The sequence below is a fragment of the Pelophylax lessonae genome (assembly GCF_965119305.1).
Source record: "Pelophylax lessonae genome assembly, chromosome: 9".
Lineage (NCBI taxonomy): Eukaryota > Metazoa > Chordata > Amphibia > Anura > Ranidae > Pelophylax > Pelophylax lessonae.
The window spans coordinates 3,349,433-3,372,729 of NC_138776.1; the positions used below are offsets into that span (position 1 = coordinate 3,349,433).

Below are 23,297 nucleotides of genomic sequence, written 5' to 3' on the forward strand. Positions count from 1 at the left end.
GAGAATAATAGGAAACCTTCACATGATTCCCCACACTTCCTCGAAGGCAGAGCAGATCTTGGTGCAGGTGAGGGCGGCTGATAGAGGATATTCGCTGATCGACACGGAGCGTTCTGCAAAATCTATGTTAACCTAAAAGCAAAAAACAGGTTTTGAATCACTTGCAGGAAAGGAAAGTATGTGTCAGCATCTAAAAAGTCAAGTCCAGATTTTAGTTGATCGCGAATCGCCATCAATGCAATTTGCGCAGCGCATTGGCAGACATAGAAGTTGACCTTAACCACTTACTTCCCAAACCCATTCTGACTCTTCACTCCAACATGTAACAAATCTACTTTGTTTGCTAGAAAATTAATTTATCCCTAAACTCCAACACTGTGTGTGTATATATAATATATACATATACATAGAATTTTATATTATATATATATAAAAAAATTCTAGCTTTTCATGTGACAACACTGAAGAAATGAGACTTTGCTACAATGTAAAGTAGTGAGTGTACAGCTTGTATAACAGTGTAAATTTACTGTCCTCTCAAAATAACTCAACACATAGTGAGTAAACCCCTAAGTGAAAATGTCCAAATTGGGCCCAATTAGCCATTTCCCCTCCCCCGGTGTCATGTGACTCGTTAGTGTTACAAGGTCTCAGGTGTGAATGGGGAGCAGGTGTGGTAAATTTGGTGTTATCGCTCTCACTCTCTCATACTGGTCACTGGGAGTTCAACATGGCACCTCATGGCAAAGAACTCTCTGAGGATCTGAAATAAAGAATTGTTGCTCTACATAAAGATGGCCTAGGCTATAGGAAGATTGCCAAGACCCTGAAACTGAGCTGCAGCACGGTGGCCAAGACCATACAGCGGTATAACAGGGCAGGTTCCACTCAGAACAGGCCTCACCATGGTCCACCAAAGAAGTTGAGTGCACGTGCTCAGCGTCATATCCAGAGGTTGTCTTTGGGAAATAGACGTATGAGTGCTGCCAGCATTGCTGCAGAGGTTGAAGGGGTGGGGGAGGGGTCAGCCTGTCAGTGCTCAGACCATACGCCGCACACTGCATCAAATCGGTCTGCATGGCTGTCGTCCCAGAAGGAAGCCTCTTCTAAAGATGATGGACAAGAAAGCCCGCAGTTTCCTGAAGACAAGCAGACTAAGGACATGGATTACTGGAACCATCTCCTGGGATCTGATGAGACCAAGATAAACTTATTTGGTGTCAGATGGCGTCAGGCGTGTGTGGGGGCAACCAGGTGAGGAGTACAAAGACAAGTGTGTCTTCCTACAGTCAAGCATGGTGGTGGGAGTGTCATGGTCTGGGGCTGCACGAGTGCTGCCGGCACTGGGGAGCTACAGATCATTGAGGGAACCATGAATGCCAACATGTACTGTGACATACTGAAGCAGAGCATGATCCCCTCCCTTCAGAGACTGGGGGGCAGGGCAATATTCCAACATAACGACCCCAAACACCTCCAAGATGACCACTGCCTTGCTAAAGAAGCTGAGGGTAAAGGTGATGGACTGGCCAAGCATGTCTCCAGACCTAAACCCTATTGAGCATCTGTGGGGGATCCTCAAACAGAAGGTGGAGGAGCGCAAGGTCTCTAACATCCACCAGCTCTGTGATGTCATCATGGAGGAGGGGAAGAGGACTCCAGTGGCAACCTGTGAAGCTCTGGTGAACTCCATGCCCAAGAGGGTTAAGGCAGTGCTGGAAAATAATGGTGGCCACACAAAATATTGACACTTTGGGCCCAATTTGGAGATTGTCACTTAGGGGTGTACTGACTTTTGTTGCCAGCGGTTTAGACATTAATGGCTGTGTGTTGAGTTATTTTGAGGGGACAGTAAATTTACACTGTTATACAAGCTGTACACTCACTACTTTACATTGTAGCAACGTGTCATTTCTTCAGTGTTGTCACATGGAAAGATAGCATCTCACAAAAGTGAGTACACCCCTCACATTTTTGTAAATATTTTATTGTGTGTGTATATATATATATATATATATATATATATATATATATATATATATATATATATATATGTATATGTATGTATAAGTGTGTGTGGCACCCTATAGAATAAAATGGTGGGTGTTGCAATTTTATGTCACATGGTATTTGCTCAGCGGTTTTTCAAACGCAATGTTTTCGGAACACTTTGATGAAAAAAATTAAATAAAAAAAAACAGTAAAGTTAGTCCAATTTTTTTTTGTAGAATGTGAAAGATTATCTTAGGCCTGAGAAAACAGATACCCAACACGTCACACTTTAAAATTGCGTCTGCCCCGTGGAATGGCAGCAAACTTTGGTGCTTAAAATTCTCCATAGGCGATACTTTAAAATGCCTTGACAGGTCACCAGTTTAGCGTTGTACAGGAGGTCTGGCGTAGAATTATTGTTCTTGCTCGGATGTTCGCAACAATGTTTCACATGTGTGGTGCGATCACCGTATACACATGCAAGCAGGAGTAACGTATGCGTTCTCATTTGTGCGTCAGCACGGTGGGACTGGTTTGCTGTTTATCTGGAGTTCTACTTTATCACCACGCTTCTTCTAGTGGCAGGCAGTGGTCTCTATAGGGCTGTGGTCCTCAACCCTGGCCTACAGGGCCCAGTAACAGGCCAGATTTTCAAGATAACTGAAATACATCCCAGGTGATATCATTTGCTGCTCAGTGATTGCAGTACTCTAGTCTGCATCTCCCCAAGGTAAAACTTAAAATCTGGCCTGTTAGTGGGCCCTGTAGGCCAGGGTTGAGGACCACTGCTATAGAGGACCCCATAGTCTTACTTCCAGGTCTGGAGAAAGAACAATTGTTTAAGCTGGCGTACATCAAGACCTCCTCTTCCAGACGGAGCCTGGCGGTGCGCCATCCATACATGGGGAAACATTTGGCTATTATATCACAGTGTCACCCGTCACTCACCGCCCCATGGGCGAACGCTCCCACCACGATCATCGTGGGCTCCTCTGAGGGTACCAGGTCCCGCACACAGGACACACGCTCTCCCTGGAAGGAGGTGGAGACTTTCACACAGCCTACAGGAAGGTGATCTGTAATCGGATTCTTAATAACCTGGAAACGAAAAAAAAAAAAAAAAAAAATCACAATGATTGGTTTGCGCAAAAGTTATTGCGTTTACTAACTACGGGAAAGATTTACGTAATTTTTATTGTTTTTTTTTTTTTACTAGTAATGGCGGCGATCTGCGATTTTTTTTTGCGGGACTGCAAAATTGCGGCAGACAGATCGGACCCTTGCCATTTTTAAAATTTTTGGGGGTACCAGTGACATTACTGCAGTAATCAGTGCTATAAATATGCACTGTTACTGTAAAAATTACACTGGCAGGGAAGGGGTTAACTTTATTAGAGATCCTGGGGTTAAGTGTGTCCCTAGGGGTGTGATTCTAACTGTGGGGAGGGGGGGTGTGGCTTGTGATGTAACCACAGAGACATACGATCCTACATAGCAGGATGGTATGATCTCTGCAGTTACATCAGGGAGAATGACAGACGGTTGTGTTTACATCAGCCGCCTGCCTTTCTCCCTCTCCAGCGGGAGATCGCGAGTGATTGGCGGACATCGGAGCCACCGGTCACACGCACGGGGATGTCAGGGAAGGAGCGGGGGCGGGAGCGCGCCTCCGGCGGCGCGCACTCACCCCCTATTGGCTCGTGGACGAGTGACGTACCAGTATGTCACTTTGCCCAGGAGGGGCTGACCACTGCAGTATATGTACTTGCGGCGGTCGGCAAGTGGTTAACCACTTCCTGCCTGGCCCATTGCCAAAATGATAACTGGGCGGGGGCTTCATTATCCTGACTGGACATCATACGATGCCCAGCAGGATAAGCTGCTCGTGCACGCCCCCCGAGGTGCGCAGAGATCGGTAGCGCAGTGTGGTGCTCTGACACACCACATCTCTAATTGTGGTAAATAGCCTAGGACGTAGGCATGTGATCAGCTTTGTCCAATCACAGCATTACTAGGAAGTGCCGGTTAATCGGCATTCCTATATTCGCGCTGACAGGGTGTGAGTAGAGGAAAGCCAATAAGGGACAGTCCTGACGGGACGGGGGGGGTCTGCACTAACAGCGCCGTGCCCACCAGCGCCACGCCCACCAGCACGGCACAACAGCACCACGCCCACCAGCGCCATATCAGTGAAGGAGAAAAACTACTTATTTACAAAAAAAATAAGAAAACCTTCTAAAAAAAAAAAAAAAAAAAAAAAAAAAAGAAACCCAGTAGAGATCAAATACCAGCAAAAGAAAGCTCTATTTGTGTGAAAAAAATGATACAAACTTCATATGGGTACAGTGTAGCATGACCGCGCAATTGTCATTCAAAGTGTGACCGCGCTGAAAGCTGAAAACTGGCCTGGGCAGGAAGGGGGTGAAAGTGCCCGGTATTGAAGTGGGTAAAAATGAATACAAAGCTTCCCCTGATTGGTGAAGATCATGTCATCAGCTTGGCCCAAAACAAACAATTTAACGTGAGAGCAAAGCTGGAGTTCTGCTTTAATAAAGGATTGGGTCATGGGAAAGAAATACTGGTTCAGTCTTTGGATATCGGGGCGCCCGCCTGGGGGCTCTTCTTTTGTTTGAGACTATAAGGATCAGTGAGGTTAGGCAGCTTTAGGGGTGCTCACCTTTAAGAGTTTCTGGGGCCCATCGGCAGCTCTGACACTCAGCTTGTGTAGAAGTTGTACTGAAATATCAACAGAAAGGTAAAAATTAACCATTTGTCTACCGGGGATTTTTTTTTAAATTTTGGCACACATTAAAAAAATAAAAAATCTGCATTTTCTACCAGAAATTACTTTTAACCTCCAAACAATTATCTATCTATATATATAATATACTACACACACACACACACACACACACACACACACACACACACACACACATATATATATAAACCCGATTCTAAAAAAGTTGGGACGCTGTACAAATTGTGAATAAAAACAGAATGCAATGATGAGGAAGTTTCAAATTTCAATATTTTATTCAGAATACAACATAGATGACATATCAAATGTTTAAACTGAGAAAATGTATGATTTTAAAGGGAAAAAGCGGAGTTATACTTACTGGTAACTCCTTTTCTAGTAGTCTTCCAGGACAGCCCATGAGACCTTAGGGCTCCTCCCCCAGGGACAGGAAACACATTCCAAAATTTAAATAAAAGGAGGTCCCTTCAGTCCTCACCTTCAGTATTTCATGAGAACCGTAGGACATTCTGTAAAACATACATATACATACATACATATACATATATATATACACACACACACACACACACACATCATACATTATACATAATACAAGATAAACCGGGTGGGAATCCGGCTGTCCTGGAAGACTACTAGAAAAGGAGTTACCAGTAAGTATAACTCAGCTTTTCTCAGGAACGTCTTCCAGGACAGCCCATGAGACGATGAGCAAGAAACTTACCAGTCTAGGGAGGGACTACTGCCTGGAGCACCTTTCGACCAAATGCCTGTTCCTGAGAAGAGAGGAGGTCCAGGCGATAATGTCTAACAAAGGTCGAAAAGTTAGACCCAGGTAGCTGCCTTACAGATCTGGTCTGGTGAGGCACCGGCCCTTTCAGCCCAAGACGTGGACAAGGCTCTAGTAGAGTGTGCATTAGGGATGCACCGAAATGAAATTCTTGGCCGAAGCCGAATAATAATGAAATGCTTGGCCGAAGGCCGAATACCGAACGCGGTGTTTCGCATTTTTCCATTTATTTTGCCAATTTTTAGGGGGCACGCTGATGGGCACATTTTATGTTAGGGGGCACGCTGATGGGCACATTTTATGTTAGGGGGCACGCTGATGGGCAAAACAAAACATTTAAATCAGCGTTGCTCTTAACATAAAATATGCCCATTAGCGTGCCCCTTAACATAAAATATGCCCATTAGCGTGCCCCTTAACATAAAATATGCTCATCAGCATGTCCCTTAGCGTAAAATAAGGGGCACGCTGATGGGCACATTTTATGTTAGGGGGCACGCTGATGGGCACATTTTATGTTAGGGGGCACGCTGATGGGCACATTTTATGTTAGGGGGCACGCTGATGGGCAAAACAAAACATTTAAATCAGCATTGCTCTTAACATAAAATATGCCCATTAGCGTGCCCCTTAACATAAAATATGCTCATCAGAGTGCCCCTTAACATAAAATATGCTCATCAGCATGTCCCTTAGCGTAAAATAAGGGGCACGCTGATGGCCACATTTTATGTCAAGGGAGCACTCTGTTGGGCACATTTTTTTTCTTTTTTTTTTTTTTTAAGGGGCACTTTATAGGGCACTCTAATGAGCATGGCAAGTGGCAACAACATATGGCAGTCTGCACACTAATGCTTGTGCAGCTACCGTATTCTCCCCCAAATGTGCTCCACATACCTGAACTGCAGCCAGGTCGGAGCCAAAAGCCGCGAACAGGGGGGCGGGGCGTGCACATAGTGTCACGCTCGCTGGACCTAGTGTGAAGGAGCCGCAGTCAGGAGCAGGGGGCGGGCGCATGACGTCACACCCCCTACTCGCGGCCGGACAGGACACCGGCGGCGTGTGAGAAGGGAGTCGGGACCCGCAATGAGGAAGGGGAGCGGTCCGGGCGGAAGCTGACATTGTTCGGCACAAAATTATTCGGCCTTTTGACTTATTCGGCCGAACACCGAAAGTGCTATTTTCTCTATTTTCGGCCGAATATTCGGTGCATCCCTAGTGTGCATTAATGAAAGGTGGAGCCACTTTCTTCACTACATAGGCTTCTGTGATAGCCTGTTTTATCCATCTTGCTAAGGTGGCCTTAGAAGCTTTTTCCCCTTTATGGGAGCCGGAAAACTGCACAAATAAAGTTTCACTTTCCTGAAGGTTTTAGTCACCTCCAGGTATTTCAGAAGGGCTCTTCTGACATCTAAACAACTAAATTCCCTCTCTTTTTCGTTATTTGGGAATTTACAAAATGTAGGAATTACTATGTCCTGAGTCCTATGAAAGGAAGAAGCTACCTTGGGTAAAAACCCTGGATCTGTTTTTAGCACAATCCTGTCGTCAAAAATCCTGAGAAAAGGTTCTCTGATTGAGAGAGCCTGTAATTCGCTTACCCTTCTAGCTGAAGTTATAGCTACTAAAAATAAAGTTTTTAGGGTGAGCAATTTTTCTGACAAATCTTCCAAGGGTTCAAATGGACTGGTTACCAACGCCTGAAGCACCAAGGATAGATTCCAAGCTGGACACGTTTTTATCACGGTCGGCTTAGTTCGGGCAATTGCCCTAAAAAAATTATTTACATTTGGGTCTTCTCTAAAGGGAAAACTGAAGAAAGACACTAAGGGCGGCAGCCTGTACCTTCAAAGTTCCCAGGGAGAGACCTTTGTCGATGCCGTCTTGAAAGAATTTTAAGATAGTTGGTATATCTGGAGATTGTCTCTGATTCTCCGCCATCCAAAAATTGAATTTTTTCCATATTTTAGCATACATCTTCCTTGTGACTGGCTTTCGACAGCCGGTTAATGTGTGGATTACTCTCTCTGAGAACCCCTGAGAGCCTAGTATCTGTTCCTCAGATACCAGGCGGTCAGGTTTAGGGTTCTGAGGTATGGATGGACCACCGGACCCTGTGTCAATAGGTCCGGTCTCCAGGGTAAGACCATTGGAGGTTTTGCAGCCAGAGCCTGAAGGCATGCAAACCATGGCCTTTTGGGCCAGTAGGGGGCTATCAGGATCATCTCTGTGTCTTCCTGGATGAATTTCTGGAGGACCTCTGGGATTAATCTGACCGGAGGGAATGCGTAACAGAGCTTGACTTTCCAGGGGTAGGCAAAGGCGTCGATGCCTAAGGCCTGATCCCCCTGAGTTATGGAGAAAAACTTTTCTGTTTTCCTGTTTGCCTGGGCAGCAAATAGGTCCACTACTGGAAGACCCCATGAGGTTGTGATATCTGTAAATACCTCTGGGTTGAGGGACCAGTTGTCCTGATTCACCTGGTGGCGGCTGAGATGGTCTGCTAGACCGTTCTGCGTCCCCTTCAGGTGGATAGCCGAGATGGATGTTAGATTCAGCTCGGCCCAGACAAAGATCTTCTGTGCTATGGACTGTAGACCCTGACTTAGAGTACCTCCCTGTTTGTTCAGGTACGCCACAGTGGCTATATTGTCTGACCGGATTTGTAGATGACTTCCCTCTACATCTACCTGAAAAAACTCTAAGGCCTTTTGGACCGCCATAAGTTCCTTCTGGTTTGATGAAGTTTTTATCTGTGATGGGGACCATGTACCCTGCGCCCATTTGTTCTGCAGATATGCCCCCCATCCGGAAGCGCTTGCATCCGTGGTGATCCTCTGTGACACCTGGATGGTCCAGCCTAGCCCTTTTGATAGGTGAAGAGAGGATCTCCACCACCAAAGAGTTCTTTTTATTTTGGTGGGAATCCTTACTTTTTGTTCCAAGGAACTTGGCCGTCCGTCCCAACTCTTTAGTAAGAATTTTTGGAGTGGACGTTGCTGGAATCGTGTCCAGGGGACTGCTGGGAAACAGGAGGTCATCAAGCCTATTACCCTTGTTATGTCCCTCAAAGAGACCCATAAATTGGTCTGTAGGGAGGCTACCATCTGGTACATCTTCCCAATCTTGGACTGAGGGAGAAAGATTATCTGATCCCGAGAGGAAATCTCGTATCCGAGGTAAGTTACTCTCTGCGAGGGTATTAGGCAGGGTTTTGCCTGTTGATGATCCAGCCTAGTGAAGTCAGAAATACCTGAACTACTAGGAGGTCTGCCTTCAGTTTTTGGTATGACTCTGCCACTACCAGGATGTCGTCCAAGTAGGGGGTGATCATGATGGATTTTAGTCTTAGTGGGGCTAGTGCCTCCCCCAGGACTTTGGTAAAGATCCGGGGGGCTGAGGATAACCCGAAGGGTAGGGCCTGGAATTGGAAGTGTTTGACTTCTAGTCCTATCCTTACTGCCAGTCTCAGGAACTTCTGGTAGGATTTGTGTATCGGGATGTGAAAATACGCATCTTTTAGATCCAGGGTTGCCATGAAACACCCTGGGTACAATAGGTTCCCTATGGAGTATATTGATTCCATGCAAAAATGTTTGTATGCTATTGAGAGGTTCAGATTGCGTAAGTTCAGGATCAACCGATGACTTCCTGAAGGTTTCCATATCATAAAGATGTGAGAATAAAACCCTGTTCCCTGTTCTTCCTTGGGGACTGGGATTATCACCTCCTGATCTAATAAGTCCCCCAATTGGAGACTCAGGGCGGTGGCCTTGGTTGGATCCCTGGGCAAACATGTAATCAGGGTTCTTTCTGGAGGCTGGCAACAAAATTCCAGAATAAAGGGGCTGGAAGTAATTCCCCTCCATTGTGGGAGGAAGGCCCTTTGAAAGTTTGCTGAGGTTCACTAGATCTCTGCTGTTTGCCCCTGTCACGAAAATTATTTTGGGCATAGGGGTACTTTTTCTTTTCTGGGAATCCCTTCTTTTTATCTGCTGTGCGTTCCAGAGCCTCTGTTAGGCCTGGGCCAAAAAGATGGTCGCCTGTGAAGGGAAGACCACAGAGGCGTGATTTCGAAGTGAGATCTCCTGACCATGTCTTGAGCCATAGGCTTCGTCTGGCTGTGTTAGCCAATGCTGAGGTTTTTGCTGCTATTCTTACAGCCTCAGCTGAAGAATCCGCTAAGAACCCTACTGCTTGAAACAAGAGTGGAAACGACTTTACAATCTGTTCCCTAGGTGTTCCGGCAGATAAATGTGTTTGGATCTGAGATAACCATAACTCTAGGTGTCTGGCTATGCAGGTGGATGCCAGGGCAGGTTTTAAACTCATAATAGAGGCTTCCCAAACCCTACGTAAGGTGGTGTCAGTTTTCTTATCCATAGGGTCCTTTAGTGACCCCGAGTCCTCAAATGCCAAGTCAGTTCCCCTGGATATTCTGGCAAGAGGAGCATCCAATTTGGGGATTTTGTTCCAAGGCTGCTCCTTACTGTCGTCAAATGGATACCTTCTTTTCAAATTTCTGGGAAAAAAAGGCTTCTTGTCAGGTGAATTCCATTCCTGTCTGATTGTATCCAACAGGGAGCTATGCACAGGGAACACTGTAGCTTGTCTCTGGCGTACATAAGGTCATGTTTAGAGAGCTGTACCTTCTCCTCCTCAATTTCTAAAGTGACATATACCGCTTTGAGTAGATCATCCACATCCTCCAAGCTCAGTTTGCAATTGGAGTTACCATAAGAATTACTTTCTGTAGGTTCCTCCCCTGACCCGGATCTCTCCACAGAGGAGTGGGAAGACTGATTCTTCCTCCTCAAAGCCTTGTGCTGGCTTGGTCAGAGATGTAGGGATCTGAACTTGGGTGGGGATCTGGGTTGGTGCCTGCATCTTTTCTATGAGAGTTCTAAACGAACTGAAAGTATTTGTCAGTTCATCTCTCACTGAGGACAGCATCCTCTGTGTAGAGACCGTAGGGTCATCTCTGACCAGATTCTCTATGCATGCACGGCACACTGTTTTGTTCCAAGAGGAACCTAATTTTGCTCCGCATACTGCACATTTCTTTTTGGGGGGCTGTGCTTAGATTTTGTCCTGAGCCTTGGTCTAAAGATAGGAAACAAAAGAACACACATTTTTAATTTAGGGATTTGTGCCCCCCCCCCCCCCGCTTTTTCCCTTCCACCTCGTGGACAGAAAAAGGAAATAGTGCTCATTTACCCGACCCTTTACAGAAAAAATAGAGGAAGGGAAGGAAAAACGGAGTTCCTAACAGGTATCTGCAAATAGGGTATACATATCCCCCTTTGCTTACCTGAGAGGTGCCGATGCCAGAGCCGACTTCTGCCGCCTGTGCGGTTGCTGCCGTGGGGTCCATCGCTCTGTCGGGTGGTCCCAGCGTGTGCTGTTTCACCTAACACCGGTCGCCCATTTGTCTTCTCTGTTCGCGCCTCCGGAAACTGGAACGAAGGTTTCCTGGCGCCCTCAGATGTCGTCACTGCGCCGGAAGTAACACGGTCACTTCCTGTGAGGCCAGAGTGGACGCGCCTGAGTTCCGCCCCCTCCGTTTTGGCGCCAACTTCAAATTTCTTCGAAGTCAGCGGGTCGCGGGTACACAGCAACTGCTGCTCCAAGGACCGCGCCAGAAACGGAGCGGACTCCCCAGCGTTCCACCAGACAATACCCGCGGTCCTGCCGGGGTGGCCAAGAGAACAGGAGGCAGCGGTCAGCCCCTATTGCGGCACTTAAGGGGTACCGCTATGGGCAGGAGGAGATGCATTCTTTCCAAGTCTTTCCGTGGACAGTACAGGAGACCGGGAGCTTCAGTTCCAGGAACATGTTACCCCCTGTCCGGAGGAAACACTAAATACTGAAGGTGAGGACTGAAGGGACCTCCTTTTATTTAAATTTTGGAATGTGTTTCCTGTCCCTGGGGGAGGAGCCCTAAGGTCTCATGGTCTGTCCTGGAAGACGTTCCTGAGAAAATAAGTTGATTTTAAATTTCATGGCATCAACACATCTCAAAAAAGTTGGGACAAGGCGGCCATGTTTAGCACTGTGTGGCCTCCCCTCTTCTTTTTATAACAGTCTGCAAACGTCTGGGGACTGAGGAGACAAGTTGTTCAAGTTTAGGAATAGGAATGTTGTCCCATTCTTGTCTAATACAGGCTTCTAGTTCCTCAACTGTCTTAGATCTTCTTTGTCCCATCTTCCTCTTTATGATGCGCCAAGTGTTTTCTATGGGTGAAAGGTCTGGACTGCAGGCTGGCCATTTCAGTACCCGGATCCTTCTTCTACGCAGCCATGGTGTTGTAATTGATGCAGTATGTGGTCTGGCATTGTCATGTTGGGAAATGCAAGGTCTTCCCTGAAAGAGACGACGTCTGGATGGGAGGATATGTTGTTCTAGAACTTGGATTTACCTTTCAGCATTGATGGTGCCTTTCCAGATGTGTGAGCTGCCCATGCCACACGCACTCATGTAACCCCCATACCATCAGAGATGCCGGCTTCTGAACTGAGCGCTGATAACAACTTGGGTTGTCCTTGTCCTCTTTAGTCCGGATGACATGGCGTCCCAGTTTTCCAAAAAGAACTTCAAATTTTGATTCCTCTGACTACAGAACAGTTTTCCACTTTGTCACAGACCATTATAAATGAGCCTTGGCCCAGAGAAAACGCCGGCGCTTCTGGATCATGTTTAGATTTGGCTTCTTTTTTGGCCTATAGAGTTTTAGCCGGCAACGGCGAATGGCACGGTGGATTGTGTTCCCCGACAATGTTTTCTGGAAGTATTCCTGAGCCCATGTTGTGATTTCCATTACAGTAGCATTCCTGTATGTGATGCAGTGCCGTCTAAGGGCCCGAAGATCACCGCCATCCAGTATGGTTTTCCGGCCTTGACCCTTACACACAGAGATTGTTCCGGATTCTCTGAATCTTTGGATGATATTATGTACTGTAGATGATGAGAACTTCAAACGCTTTGCAATTTTTCTCTGAGAAACTCCTCTCTGATATTGCTCCACTATTTTTCTCTGCAGCATTGGGGGAATTGGTGATCCTCGGCCCATCCTGACTTCTGAGAGACACGCCCACCCAGAGACACGCCCACCCAGAGACACGCCCACCCAGAGACACTCTTTTTATACCCAATCATGTTGCCAATTGACCTTATAAGTTGCAAATTGGTCCTCCAGCTGCTCCTTATATGTACATTTAACTTTTCCGGCCTCTTATTGCTGCCTGTCCCAACTTTTTTGGAATGTGTAACTCTCATGAAATCCAAAATGAGCCAATATCGGGCATGACATTTCAAAATGTCTCACTTTCAACATTTGATATGTTATCTATATTATATTGTGTATAAAATATAAGTTTATGAGATTTGTAAATTAATCCATTCCTTTTTTACTCACAATTTGTACAGTGTCCCAACGTTTTTGGAATCGTATATATATATATATATATATATACATATACATATATATATATATATATATATATATATATATATATATATATATATATATACATACATACATACATATATATATATATATATATATATATATATTACATATATACACACACACATTATATATATATACACACACAAGCTAATTTTTAAAATAAATTTTGACTTGATATACAAGTAGCGTCATGTCCCAACTGGGTATGAAAGAGAAGAGAGGCGCCTCTAAGTGTAGCAATATGGTTACATTTAATGAAGGTGCAATATTTAGCAGCTCACATGGTTGATGATTAAAACAGACACATCTAAGAATGCAGACATCCGGGGGTAAAGCTGTCCACAGACCATCCTCCGCACTGCCACCTTCATCACACCCTTCCACGCTGCGCTCCATGAGCGATTCAAAGTCTCGCTTTCAGATCACTCTACTGCAGGGTAGTCTTCCCAATCACAATTGCAGACTGACATCGGTGAGAGTCAGTGGTTCAGAAGACGGTCTATGTGGACAGCTTTACCCCATATGCCTGCATACTTAGATGTGCCTCTTTAATCATCAACAATGTGAGTTGCCAAATGTTGAACCTTCATTAAATGTCCCCATACTGCTACACTTAGAGGCTCCTCTCTTCTCTTTTATACTCTGTAGCTCCTGATGGATTTTGCTTCTAATCCCCTTGTGGAGGCGCCATTTGTGGGTGGACATTTTATGATGACACAACCAATCACATTGCTATAATCTTTGTATATGGACTATAAACTGAAAGACTTGTGAATAAATGGTTGTGGAAGGAATCATCTGAGTTTCCATTATTTCTTATGGGAAAATTCGCTTTGATATAAGAGTGCTTTGGATTACAAGCATGTTTCCGGAACGAATTATGCTCGCAATCCAAGGTTTACAGTATATATGTGTGTGTGTATATACATATATAGAGATTATATATATATATATATATATATATATATATATATATATATATATATATATATATATATATATATATATATATATATATATATATATATATATATATATATATATATATATATATATCTATTCTGAAACAGAGGTCCTGGAGAATAAAATGGTTGTAGCTGTAGTTTGTGTTGCTTTAGGTCTCCAGGTTAAAAAGAAAAAAACAAAAAAAAAAAAAAAACATTCAAATAAAAATTTTAGTGCAAAAACAATATTAGTTTTAGTAAAATACAAAATAAGATTGGGTTGTGTCAAATAAGATACAGCAGATACAAAATACACTATATTACCAAAAGTATTGGGACGCCTTAACTGGATTATGATCAATGATAAACTCACCCATAAACTTCATACCAGTTTAATAAAATAGGACTATGAAAACACACACTATATTACCAAAAGTATTGGGACCCCTCTCTATATACACTATATTACCAAAAGTATTGGGACCCCTCTCTATATACACTATATTACCAAAAGTATTGGGACGCCTCTCTATATACACTATATTACCAAAAGTATTGGGACCCCTCTCTATAGACACTATATTACCAAAAGTATTGGGACGCCTCTCTATATACACTATATTACCAAAAGTATTGGGACGCCTCTCTATATACACTATATTACCAAAAGTATTGGGACGCCTCTCTATATACACTATATTACCAAAAGTATTGGGACGCCTCTCTATATACACTATATTACCAAAAGTATTGGGACGCCTCTCTATATGCACTATATTACCAAAAGTATTGGGACGCCTCTCTATAGACACTATATTACCAAAAGTATTGGGACGCCTCTCTATATACACTATATTACCAAAAGTATTGGGACGCCTCTCTATATACACTATATTACCAAAAGTATTGGGACGCCTCTCTATATACACTATATCACCAAAAGTATTGGGACGCCTCTCTATATACACTATATCGCCAAAAGTATTGGGACGCCTCTCTATAAACACTATATTACCAAAAGTATTGGGACCCCTCTCTATATACACTATATTACCAAAAGTATTGGGACGCCTCTCTATATACACTATATTACCAAAAGTATTGGGACACCTCTCTATATACACTATATTACCAAAAGTATTGGGACACCTCTCTATATACACTATATCACCAAAAGTATTGGGACGCCTCTCTATATACACTATATTACCAAAAGTATTGGGACGCCTCTCTATATACACTATATCACCAAAAGTATTGGGACACCTCTCTATATACACTATATTACCAAAAGTATTGGGACACCTCTCTATATACTCTATATTACCAAAAGTATTGGGACGCCTCTATATACACTATATCACCAAAAGTATTGGGACACCTCTCTATATACCCTATATTACCAAAAGTATTGGGATGCCTCTCTATATACACTATATTACCAAAAGTATTGGGACGCCGGCCTTTACACACACATGAACTTTAATGGCATCCCAGTCTTAGTCCGTAGGGATCAATATTGAGTTGGCTCCGCCCTTTGCAGCTATAACAGCTTCAACTCTTCTGGGAAGGCCGTCCACAAGGTTTAGGAGTGTCTATGGGAATGTTTCACCATTCTTCCAGAAGTGCATTTGTGAGGTCAGGCACGGATGTGGACGAGAAGGCCTGGCTTGCAGTCTGCACTATAATTCATCCCAAAGATGTTCTGTCAGGTTGAGGTCAGGACTCTGTGCAGGCCAGTCAGGTTCCTCCACCCCAAACTCGCTCATCCATGTCTTTATGGACCTTGCTTTGTGCACTGGTCCAAATCATTTAGTGGAGGGGGGATTATGGTGTGGGGTTGTTTTTCAGGGGTTGGGCTTGGCCCCTTAGTTCCAGTAAAGGGAACTCTTAAGGTGTCAGCATACCAAGACATTTTGGACAATTTCATGCTCCTAACGTTGTGGGAGGAGTTTGGGGATGGCCCCCTTCCTGTTCCAACATGACTGCACACCAGTGCACAAAGCAAATTCCATAAAGACATGGATGAGCAAGTTTGGGGTGGAGGAACTTGACTGGCTTGCAGGAATGGGGCCATTACCAAACTCCTCCCACAAAGTTGGGAGCATGAAATTGTCCAGAATTTTTGAAAGTTCCCTTCACTGGAACTAAGGGGCCAAGCCCAACCCCTGAAAAACAACCCCACACCATAATCCCCCCTCCACCAAATGGTTTGGACCAGTGCACAAAGCAAGGTCCATAAAGACATGGATGAGCGAGTGCAGGGTGACCGGCCTCCTTTCCTCCCCCTCCTGTAGTTTCTGTAGTGAGTGGAGCCAGCTGGGCCCCTCCTCTGCTCTATCTCCTTGTACAGGGTGATTGGTCTTGTCCCTGACCCCTCCAGTAGTTTTCTATAGTGGGTGTAGCCTGCTGGGCCCCTGCCACAGCTCCGCTCCCTCCCCTTGTGCAGGGGGACTGGCCTCCTCTCTGCCCCCCTCCTGTAGTTTTCTGCAGTGGGTGGAGCTTGCACTACCACTCCCATGGCTCTGCTTCCTCTTCTTGTGTAGGGTGACTGGTCTTGTCCCCACCTGCTCCCAGTATTTTATAGTGGGTGGATCCTGCTGCGCCCCTCCCACAGCTCTGCTTCCTCTCCTTGTGCCAGGTGACTGGCCTCCTCTCAGCTCCCTCCTGTAGTTTTCTGTAGTGGGTGGAGCCAGCTAAGCTCCTCCCACAGCTCTGCTTCCTCTCCTTGTGCCAGGTGACTGGCCTCCTCTCAGCTCCCTCCTGTAGTTTTCTGTAGTGGGTGGAGCCAGCTAAGCTCCTCCCACAGCTCTGCTTCCTCTCCTTGTGCCAGGTGACTGGCCTCCTCTCAGCTCCCTCCTGTAGTTTTCTGTAGTGGGTGGAGCCAGCTAAGCTCCTCCCACAGCTCTGCTTCCTCTCCTTGTGCCAGGTGACTGGCCTCCTCTCAGCTCCCTCCTGTAGTTTTCTGTAGTGGGTGGAGCCAGTTAAGCTCCTCCCACAGCTCTGCTCCCTCTCCTTGTATAGGGTGATTGGTCTTGTCCCTGCCCCTCCTGTAGTCTTCTGTAGTGGGTGGAGCCTATTGTATCCCTCGCACAGCACAATGATGATGTCACTGCTACATTTAACCAGATAACATCTGGGTTTTCTAAGGCAATTGGTGGACACAAAGTGGATATTGAGGAATATAGTTCTAGGAGAAGTTCACCTTTGGTAATATGTTACACCCATATTTAGGTTACCAAACAGCACCTAATCCCGCACCCCGATCTGATCCCCCAGTAGGACAGCAGGTGGAGGATCCTCTCCCTGCACTGGCGGTCACAATTCAAACACAGGGCGGCGGTGTGGAGCTCCGCCCCCACAGCTGAGCCATTTATTCAGTTTCCTGTCAATGAATGAGAAGTAACCTCAACCATTGTAGCAGACAACTTGAAATTCTGAAATCTGAACTGCGGGGGCGCCGGCGAGCACTTTCCTAGTTTAGTAATTCTTCCTGCACTTCAGTAACTGTCCGCCCCTACGGGAGGTACGGACAGACAGCGGACAGCCTTCAGGATGCTGACATTGACCCTGCGACCCACGGATTGAGGGTGCAAAGCTTTACAGGCTGCAGAGTAAAATAAATAATAAATGCACATTTTTTTGTTTACCTGCAAGATGTGCGTTTATTACTTTTCCACAAAATTGTGAACTTTTCCTTTACAATGAGTTTTGACCCTGAAGTTCACCTTTAGGCTACGTTCAGATGTGAGCGTAATGGATCACAGGCGTCCCGCGATTTGCAATGATTTCCGGATCGCGGGCGAAATCGCGGTGATTCTGCCCGCGATCCGCTAGGCCCACATGTGAACGTAGCCTTAGATTGGAGGAGTGGGAGAGAAGAAAGCTTTGTCACCTATTCCAGCCATCGTTTTCACTTTACCGCTAAAATGGCGCTTACCCATCAGTCCGCAGAATCGGGGGAAGGTTCGTGGGATGCGCGTCTGCGGGTTCACCTCGATCAGAACGTTGCGCTGGGTGTGGATATAAACCTGTAATAACCCCGCCCGGTTCAGGGGGCTGTCCAATAACATCAACAAACACTGCAAGGGAATTCAATACAAATATACAGGACTGTTATCATCCACGTGAGGACCACAACTTAATATTCTTTTAGATATCTGAACCACCAGGTCATTTATACATCCCTACAAGCTGCACTGTAATCCCTGGTTAATCTCGCCTTTCTTTTCACATTTCATCCCTCCATTTATTTTTACTTATTTTTTATTTATATTTTATTTTTATTTCACATTCCATCCCTCCATTTATTTATTATTTTTTTACTTATTTTTATTTTATTATTTATATTTTATTTATATTTTTATTTCACATTCCATCCCTCCATTTATTTTTTTTTACTTATTTTTATTTATATTTTTTATTTATATTTTTATTTTATTTTATTTCACATTTCATCCCTCCATTTATTTTTTTATTTATTATTTATATTTTATTTTTATTTCACATTCCATCCCTCCATTTATTTTTTTAATTATTTTTATTTTATTATTTATGTTTTTATTTCACATTCCATCCCTCCATTTATTTTTTTATTATTTTTATTTTATTTTTTTTATTTATTATTTATATTTTCATTTTATTTTAATTTCACATTTCATCCCTCCATTTATTTTTTTATTTATTATTTATATTTTATTTTATTTTTTTTTATTTCACATTCCATCCCATTTTTTTATTATTTTATTTTTTTATTTATTATTTATATTTTCATTTTATTTTATTTCACATTTCATCCCTCCATTTTTTTATTTATTATTTATATTTTTATTATTTATATTTTATTTTTATTTCACATTCCATCCCTCCATTTATTTTTATTTTTTTTTATTTATTATTTATATTTTCATTTTATTTTATTTTTATTTCACATTCCATCCCTCCATTTATTTTTTTATTATTTTTATTTTTTTTTATTATTTATATTTTCATTTTATTTCACATTTCATCCCTCCATTTATTTTTTTATTTTTTATATTTTCATTTTATTTTTATTTCACATTCCATCCCTCCATTTTTTATTTTTTATTTATTATTTATATTTTTATTTTATTTTTATTTCACATTTCATCCCTCCATTTATTTTTTTATTTATTATTTATATTTTTATTATTTATATTTTATTTTTATTTCACATTCCATCCCTCCATTTATTTTTTTATTATTTTTTTACTTATTTTATTTATTATTTATATTTTTATTTCACATTCCATCCCTCTATTTTATTATTTTTATTTTATTTTTTTATTTATTATTTATATTTTCATTTTATTTTAATTTCACATTCCATCCCTCCATTTATTTTTATTTTATTTTTTTATTTATTATTTATATTTTCATTTTATTTTAATTTCACATTTCATCCCTCCATTTATTTTTTTTATTTATTATTTATATTTTATTTTATTTTTTTATTTCACATTCCATCCCTCCATTTTTTTATTATTTTATTTTTTTATTTATTATTTATATTTTCATTTTATTTTAATTTCACATTTCATTCCTCCATTTTTTTTATTTATTATTTTATTTTTATTATTTATATTTTATTTTATTTTTATTTCACATTCCATCCCTCCATTTATTTTTTTATTATTTTTTTTACTTATTTTTATTTTATTTATTATTTATATTTTTATTTCACATTCCATCCCTCTATTTTATTATTTTTATTTTATTTTTTTATTTATTATTTATATTTTCATTTTATTTTATTTCACATTTCATCCCTCCATTTTTTTTATTTATTATTTATATTTTTATTTTATTTCACATTCCATCCCTCCATTTATTTTTTTACTTATTTTTATTTTTTATTTATATTTTTTATTTCACATTTCATCCCTCCATTTATTTTTTTATTTATTATTTATATTTTAATTTTTATTTCACATTCCATCCCTCCATTTATTTTTTTATTTATTATTTATATTTTCATTTTATTTTAATTTCACATTTCATCCCTCCATTTATTTTTTTATTTATTATTATTTTATTTTTATTATTTATATTTTATTTTATTTTTATTTCACATTCCATCCCTCCATTTATTTTTATATTATTTTTTTATTTATATTTTCATTTTATTTTTATTTCACATTTCATCCCTCCATTTATTTATTTTTTTTTATTTATTATTTATATTTTTATTAGTTACTAATACATTATTTCATTTCATTTTTCACTTATGATTCACCCCCCCCCCCCCCCCAAATCACTTCTAATTTTACCCATACACACAATTCTATTATTCTTTCTGAATCAATGGCTACATTTGCTTTTCTATACATCGTCATTGGTTACCATGGTTACTACAGTACACAATTGTTTATTCTATTGTTATTTTTTATATTAGGTCTCATATTGTCTGATGATTATAGCACAGTATGTAACGCTTTATCTTTATTTTATTGATCTATTATGCCCATGTTATGCTTCATATGCCCAATCATGTTTGACATCCGAGAAGGAGGAGTACTGTTTGACACGCCCCCTTTCTAGCCAATACATATCTCCTCCCCCTCCATTTGTTACTTAACCACTTAAGCCCCGGAGGATTTGGCTGCTCAATGACCAGGCCCTATTTTGCGATTCGGCACTGCTTGACTTTAACAGACAATTGCGCGGTCGTGCGACGCTGTACCCAAATGAAATTGACGTCATTTTTTTGTCCCACAAACAGAGATTTATTTTGGTGGTATTTGATCACCTGTGCGATTTTTACTTTTTGCACTAAACAAAAAAAAGAGCGACAATTTAATAAAAAAATTATATTTTTCACATTTTTTTTAATATAAAAATTTTACCAAAAATATGTAGCAAAAAACAAATTGACCTAAAATGTTAAAAAAAATTTGTTTTTTACATTTTTTTTTGGGGAATTTCATATAAAAAAAATGTGAACAATTGTTATTTTTTCAAAATTGTAGCTTTCTTTTGTTTATAGCGCAAAAAATAAAAAAAATCGCACAGGTGATCAAATACCACCAAAAGAAAGCTCTGTTTGTGGGGAAAAAAGGACATCAATTTCATTGGGGTACAGCGTCGCACGACCGCGCAATTGTCCGTTAAAGTCACACAGTGCCGAATCGCACAATAGGGCCTGGTCACTAAGGGGGGTAAATCTTCCGGTCCAGAACTGGTAGCCACTTGCTGACTGCCATACAGCAGTTTTACAGGGTGGCCGCTGCGCGCAGGATCATGTGACCCTGCACTTCTAGGTAGCAGCCAATCAGTGGGTACCACAGACTCCATGTCCTCCGGCACCCGCCAATCATCACACACAAAAAAAAAAAAGCGGTCTGCCTACGTAAACCAGGCAGATCACCGCTCTGTCAGCGGGGGAAGGTATGGATCCTGTGTTCCTGCAAAGGAGGGGGCAACCGATCCATGCCTTCCCCTAGTAAAAGCACCTCCCCCACTGTATAGGCACACAGTTAACCTTCTCCTGTCAGTGTCATTAGTACAGTGACAGTGCTTTTTTTTTGCTGCACTGATCACTGTATTGGTGTCACTGGTTCCCCAAAAGTGTCAGATTTGTGCACCGCGATACCGCTATAAAAGTCGATGATCGCCACCATTACTAGTTAAAAAGTAAATAAAAATGCCATAAATATTCTCCTCTAGTTGTAGACGCAATAAATTTTGCGCAAACCAATAAAAAAAAAAAAAAAAACGCTTTTTGGGATTTTCGTAGAGCTGCGCAATTCGGGATAAAATGAGAACCGCAACTTTTTTTGCTCGGACTAAAAATCGCGATTCTCGGCGTAACATTAAAAAAACTTCCACATTATGCAAAAAAAAATTGGGGCTAACTTTACCAGTTCGTTTTTTTTTTTTTTTTTTCCCCCCAAAAAAAATTGCATTTGAAAATCTTGTTTTACCAAAAATATGATACATTTTGGCCTAAATTGGTGAAGAAATTTATTCACATTTTTTTATTGGATGTTTTATAGCAGAAAGTAAAAAAATATTGTTTTTCTTTTGTCAAAATTTGAGGCTTTTTTTTTTTTTTTTTTGGTGCTATATATACATATATAAATAAAATCGCACAGGTGATCAAATACCAGCCAGCAAAAAAAATCTCTATTTATGGGGGGAAAAAAAAAAAAAAACATTTTGTGTAGAATGCAATTGTCAGTTAAAGTAACGCAGTTGAGGGTCACAGAAAATGGCCTGGTCATTGGGGGGGTAAATCTTGCGGTTAATGATGAGGATAGAGAAGAATAGAAGCAGTAATTGGTCACCTGATGGGTGATATCCGGCCGCGCCTCTCCGGGGTCTCTTCCATTCTTCACCATCATGGATTTGTGCTGATCGCAGTTTAGAAGTTCATACGTCTTCCCCACCTAGAGGAGGAGCCATAGAAGAACGTCACCACGTGGGAGGAGCTCTTACCAGAGGGGGAGGGGGGTGACTGTATACAGGTGTGCTCAGTATGGGGGTCCTTATCCTGGGGGAGGGTCACTGCATAAAGGTATGATAGTATGGGGGTCCTTATTCTGGGGGGGGGGAGGGTCATTGTATAAAGGTGTGCTCAGTATGGGGGTCCTTATTCTGGGGGGGTCACTGCATAAAGGTATTATAGTATGGGGGGTCCTTATTCTGGGGGGGGGGGGGGGAGGGTCATTGTATAAAGGTGTGCTCACTATGGGGGTCCTTATTCTGGGGGGGGGGGGTCACTGCATAAAGGTATGATAGTATGGGGGGTCCTTATTCTGGGGGGGGGGGGGGTCATTGTATAAAGGTGTGCTCAGTATGGGGGTCCTTATTCTGGGGGGGTCATTGTATAAAGGTGTGCTCAGTATGGGGGTCCTTATTCTGGGGGGGTCATTGTATACAGGTGTGCTAGTATGGGGGTCCTTATCCTGAGGGGGGACTGTATATAGGCGTCTAATACCATAATAAAGACATAACAGACTGAGGTGTCCCCTTATATACAATGTATGAGGTGATAGATATTCCATACACACAGCTCTGATGTACGATGGGATCGGTGAGACACAGAGCATGCTGGGCCTTGTAGTCCTCTTACCCGGACAGTCTCCAGGCTCGCCCCCTCCAGCAGTACGATCAGTCTCTTCTCCCTCCTCTTCTTTATTATCGGATGTCTCCGCTCCTCTCCATCCTCCATGTGCTGCCTGCGCGCCGCCATCTTTGTTTCTCTCCGCGACTTCCGGTTCCGGCGGCCATATTGGGGCTGTCAGGAGGAGGGCGGAAGGGGCGGAGTGACGTGACAAGTGCGACAGCTACAGAACTTCCGGTGTCCTTCCACTGCACAC

The 23,297-nt window shown here is 42.2% G+C and overlaps 1 protein-coding gene across 1 annotated transcript; it reads right to left on the reverse strand.

Moving 5' to 3' along the window:
- EMG1 (EMG1 N1-specific pseudouridine methyltransferase) lies at positions 1-23,195 on the reverse strand. Its single transcript, XM_082269535.1, has 6 exons — positions 23,051-23,195; positions 22,263-22,364; positions 17,897-18,038; positions 4,670-4,728; positions 2,941-3,090; positions 1-132 (listed from the first exon to the last, which is right to left on the reverse strand). The coding sequence occupies exons 1-6, from the start codon at positions 23,168-23,170 to the stop codon at positions 19-21; spliced, it is 687 nt and encodes a 228-aa protein (XP_082125661.1). The 5' UTR covers positions 23,171-23,195; the 3' UTR covers positions 1-18.
- Positions 23,196-23,297: the final 102 nt, after the last annotated feature.

Excerpts from the sequence above, each read along its gene's own strand:
- EMG1 (XM_082269535.1), bottom strand. The coding sequence starts at position 23,170 with ATGGCGGCGCGCAGGCAGCACATGGAGGATGGAGAGGAGCGGAGACAT. Across the intron at positions 18,039-22,262 it reads GGCCGGATATCACCCATCAG|TGTTTGTTGATGTTATTGGA; the intron begins GTGACCAATTAC and ends ATTCCCTTGCAG. Across the intron at positions 4,729-17,896 it reads CCGATTCTGCGGACTGATGG|TACAACTTCTACACAAGCTG; the intron begins GTAAGCGCCATT and ends TTGATATTTCAG.